Raw genomic sequence first — 4914 nt, forward strand, 5'->3', positions numbered from 1 at the left:
GCAATTCTAAGCAATTTATTCTCTTGCCTTTTTTTTTTTGCCTCCTGAAAAATAGCAAATTTAAAAACACAAAAAAAAAGATTCTTTTTTTTAAAATCATCCTATAAACCGGGCCGGCGTCGTATGTACAATAGAAATTTGGATTTGTGAAGAATGTCCCGTAAAATAAGCAGTGGGGGGGGGGAGCGTTCCGTGAGTTCTTAGCACGTTAGGTTTTGGAACTCGGCCTTAAGAGGTCGCTTGGAAAGTCTCTGCTCTCCTCCAAAGTCTCTTTAGTTAACCGTTCCGCCAGAACCCAAGCTGGGAATGAAATCTCGCTCACGTTGAGTTGGGTCAAGTTGGCCAAAGACGCCAAAACTTTCGAAAACCTTACTCGCCGACGGTGTGAGAATGTTGCTTTACGTACAAACTCAACACATGGTGCACAAACTGGTACTGCTCGCTCGTCTGAATCATGCCACCCCTAAAAAAAGAAACCAAAAATAGGTTACTCTCTTGGAATGTCCACCTTTCAGGTCCATCATGGCGGCCAATATACCTAAAAAAATTTTTTTATTTATTAATTTATTTAATATTTATTTATTTATTTATTTCACCAATAATAACAAAATCTGTTCCCAAAATCCTGATTTCATTTTTATTCCAGAAAAAAAAAATTAAACCACTCAACCATTCAAAATTAAACGTGATCTTGTAATGAAAAAAAATCAATTTTAGGCAATAAATAAATAAAACGATTGTCCTACCTGTCCAATCTCAACTGGCAGGTTGTTCTTAGAATGTCGACGGTTCTCTCGTATTCCAACTGCTTACAAAGAATACTCATCGCAATGAAGCATCCGGTTCGCCCGATCCCTGCGCTGAAACATTAAGTAGGTATAATGCTAATTAAAAGGAGAGAAAAAAACCCCCAAACGGATTGTTTAAAAACACATCTATCTATCTGTTATGATTTAATGATAATAGAGCGCAAAGATGGGTGTCTCATTAATATGCAGTTATTATGAAAGATTGTCATCGCTTGTATGAAGTCTATGTACTCGGGGATAAGCGCTCTCCTATCTGGCAGCTGCAGGTAAGCAGACGCTCGACAGGTGATCCTTTTGTGTATGAAGAAAGCTCCATTTATCATAATCTCATCGACGGAGCCGCACGTACCCCCCAGCAGCGCCACGCGGGCTGCGGCTCTTCCTACATATACCTGGACTTTAGCCCGGGCCCCCTGTCTAAGACGTATTACGAAAATCGTGCAGAATTCTCCCAAGAACGTATAATTAAGTCCCGCTGGGAGCTGATGAGATTCCTCTGTTCTTTCTGTAACTTTAATTAGGTTTATGGTCCAGATCTGCCCATCTCCTGGACTTTGCTCACGCAAATGGCTGTTCTGTACATACTCTGGGAGATCTAATACCCCTTATTGCCCCTTAGCTTTATAAGCTTTCAAATAGGATCTTGTAGTACATTCTGGAGAGAGAGGGTTAATGCCTTCTAAAGCCAGGGGTAACCAGGGTACAGATCTCCTCCACTTCTACTCCTTTTTTGTGTTCTCCGCTTCTTCATTCTTCATTCCTCTCCAGTGAATGGACGTGGTGCTCCCCGAGGCTCCGTCCTGTGCTCCAGGAGACCAAGATAATGCAGACGGATCCTTGGAGAAAGAGAAGCGTTCCTCCGCAGATCTCTCTGCACTATTTTGGTCTCCTGGAGCACTTCTGGAACAGAGCATCACCCCGGAGCCCACTATAGACACAGCCCCTCTCTCTCATTCCCCCGATCGGGGAGAGGTCACCTTAGTGGTGCGAGCCGAGGCAGAAGTGCTCCAGGGGGCCAGGGTTGATTTTGTGGATCACTGGGAGAAGCGGATCACTGGAGAAGAAGGAAGACACAGAGAACATGAAGAAGAGGAAAGGGGGAAACAGAGACGTAGGGAGACATTGAGAGAGTGCCAGAGCTAGACAGAGAGTGACAGAGAGCGAGTGTGAAAAATGGAACTTTCAGCTTCTTTTTCTTTTGTTTCACTTGGGGTCCTCACAAATTCGAATGTAGACGTTTAATAGAAACTATTTGGACTACCTGCAATGAACAATGATGGGGCCGCTGCTCTTGGACCGCTGCATGGTCTCGTCAACATCTTGCACTAGCTTTAGGAGCGGCGGGGCTTGATCTGGGGTCTTCTGGTCTGGCCACGAGGTGTACCAGAAATGTTTCAGGGTCCTTTCCTCTTCTCCCTTCTGTGACACCAAATGTAAATCAAATCAAACACAGGCTTCTACCACTTTTGGCAAAAATAGCTTGACTATGTCCACCAACGCTCAAGAGACGTTCCCACGGAACGTGGCCGCTACTCATCGCGTCCTCTCCAAGATACAAAGCAAGTCTGGAAACAAAAAATGTACAACTCCACCAAATGTTACATTGTTTCAAGACGTTACCTTCAAGCTTATCAGTCTTAAAACGTAAGCGTCCTCCTGGATGACGAGGTTTATGGTGACCTCTATTCCCTCGTAGGACGCTTGCTTCTCCGGCCAATATTCTGTGCATTTCTATTCAAAGAAAGAGCGGAAACTGACCCAAACCAGTACACCCATTAGCTTTCTACGTATGGACGCAGGCGTAATAATAACGTGGAAGGATGGAGCGGCCAACGGGTCCCTCATTGTCTACCTACTTCATTGACTTCTTCGATGTTTGTGATCATGACGATTATCGGAGCTCTCTGCTGCCAAACCATGTTCCAGAAATCACCGACGGTGTTGACCGTGGGGCCCTGGGTCGCGATATAAACCTTTTCTTCTTCTCCATAACCCTGGAGACAAACAAAGGGTCAGCCGGAGAGAGAGAAACGCGGTGCCCACCCAGAGCTCGACAGCGTCCCAACGTACCCGTATGTAGTTGGCATTTATATAAGAGCTCAGCGGGTCATCCTCCTGGCCGGGCGACGTAAGGCACACTCTGCTATGGGGGTCTGAAACACACAAAATCCCTTCTTTTAAAAGAAAAAATATTTTTCTTGAATAATTTAGAAATTCTTAACGTTTTGGTGTTTAAGAGTATTTTCTTCCCACTAATTATAGCAACATTTCTCAGGTAACTGTAATATACAGGTGTATCTCTTTTTTTTTTTTTTAAATAGAGTTTTTTGGTTCCTAAGCAACAGCACAAAATCAATGGGGCAATTACCGGAAAAAAAAAAGCATTTCTGTTTGTAGACATGAGTTTTTTCAGGCCTGTTTTAATCATACTTGGTACCTACTTGGTAATATTGTTTTGTATCTGTTCTTTCTTACTAATCCCAGGATTTCATATTCTTTTGGATCCACAAAATTCATCGGAATTTCCTGATAAAAAAAATACAGGTAGAAAAAATTACAATAAAATAGATAAAAAAAAGATTCATAGCAAACAATGTGCAATCATATGTTCAAGGATCAAGTCCACGGTTAAAAGTGGTAAAAATGCAGCAATTGCCATAGCAACCGATGCAATATTACGACCAATAGGAGCCACTTGTAGCACTCTTAGTTTGAGAACAGCGCCACCGCAGAAGACAGGTTGCAGCAGGAATTACAGTTTTGGAAGCTCTGGATTAAAGTCTTCTGCTCTAGATATTGGTAAAGTATGCCCAAAAAAGGAGTTGGGGCGTGGAACAAAAATATAGTGGGTGGGACTTATTTTAAACCCCTCCCATTGGCATATCACGTCGTAAAAGACCGCTAAAGACTAACTTACCTCGAAACCCTAACTATCTCAGAAAAGAACTTATTTTAAATTATTCCGCTTGTAAAGGTGTAGAAAATAAATATTTGCTTAAATAGATAAAATTTGACATGAAATGACTCAAAACTGATTTTTTAAAAAAAATAGCTAAAATGCTAAAATAGCTCGTTCTAGCACCTGAATAAAATATTATTATTTTCCATAGCTTTTTCTTGCATTATTTGTTCTGCGCTACTAATCACGAACAGAAAAAAAGAGCATTTCCCCGATATGTAAAAGAAAAATAACTTACAAAGAATTCTTTCTGGAGAGAAAAAGAATCCAGAGCTCGCTCGTGTAATTCCTCCTTGGTCAGGACATTGCTTGCGGTCTCCAGGTATTCCCGAGACGACTGCTCCCGGGGGGACATGATGTGTCCGTAGGGTTCCATGGATCCCGGGGTGCACATATCCAGGGTCAATGAAACATTGGACCCCCGTCTGTACAACGAGAACGTACACCGGTGTAAATGCACCCAAAGCAGCACAAATGCCCCGAGTGGCTCTTATCTGCCGCCATATTCTCTGTTTCTACCCCGATTCGTGTTTAGCTTTCAGCCGGGACGTAAACATCACCTCTCCTGGAGCCCCACGGGTTTCACGGACAGGGTCCCGAGATCCGTGTCTCCTCTGATGTCCATCAAACAGTCAAAAACCGGAGTGTCCGGGACGGGCTCGAGGTCTAAAAACTCCTCCGTTTTGTCATCTGTCCATTCGGAGTAAGTGAAGGACGGCTGGCGGCTCACAGACTGACGGCGGTCATCGGAGAAAACCGGCTCGCTCTGCGACCTCAGATACCAGATCTGAAAACGGGAGGGGGGGGGGAAGAAAAAATAATCCAGAAGCACATTTTTGACCTTGTGTTTGCCAGACGGCGTTTGTTTGGACACCCCTAGAATAACAAGAGCTTTCGTGCACAGATGTCACACTCGGTCACATTCTAATTGTTCATCTCTGCCCAGCCTCGTACTTTCATACCGTCGATGAATACAACATTCTAGAACACAGAGGAAACATTCAATGCCGGCCTGTCCTTTTGTTCAAACCTAAGCTATTAAATAATACTAATAATACTAATAATACTAATAATAAGTGCTGCGGCATTGGACGGCGCTATATAAATAAATGATTAATAATTATATGAATTCTAAAAGGGTTTATC

General features: G+C 43.1%; 1 protein-coding gene across 1 annotated transcript in view; it reads right to left on the bottom strand.

Annotated features, from left to right (window-relative positions):
* Positions 1 to 369: 369 nt before the first annotated feature.
* LOC149275717 (tyrosine-protein phosphatase non-receptor type 5-like) overlaps positions 370 to 4914 on the bottom strand; it is a 12121-nt gene continuing 7576 nt past the window's right edge. The window contains exons 3-11 of the mRNA XM_089504413.1: positions 4329 to 4555; positions 4007 to 4193; positions 3251 to 3335; positions 2880 to 2962; positions 2666 to 2803; positions 2430 to 2540; positions 2071 to 2228; positions 747 to 860; positions 370 to 463 (exon numbers count right to left, since the gene is read on the bottom strand). Of these exons, the coding sequence (XP_089360539.1) occupies positions 370 to 463; positions 747 to 860; positions 2071 to 2228; positions 2430 to 2540; positions 2666 to 2803; positions 2880 to 2962; positions 3251 to 3335; positions 4007 to 4193; positions 4329 to 4555 (1197 nt within the window). The remainder of the gene's footprint in view (positions 464 to 746; positions 861 to 2070; positions 2229 to 2429; positions 2541 to 2665; positions 2804 to 2879; positions 2963 to 3250; positions 3336 to 4006; positions 4194 to 4328; positions 4556 to 4914) is intronic.

Source organism: Sceloporus occidentalis, unplaced genomic scaffold (genome assembly GCF_023333645.1).
Source record: "Sceloporus occidentalis isolate IW3139 unplaced genomic scaffold, rSceOcc1.0.p SCAF_270, whole genome shotgun sequence".
NCBI classification, from domain to species: domain Eukaryota; kingdom Metazoa; phylum Chordata; class Lepidosauria; order Squamata; family Phrynosomatidae; genus Sceloporus; species Sceloporus occidentalis.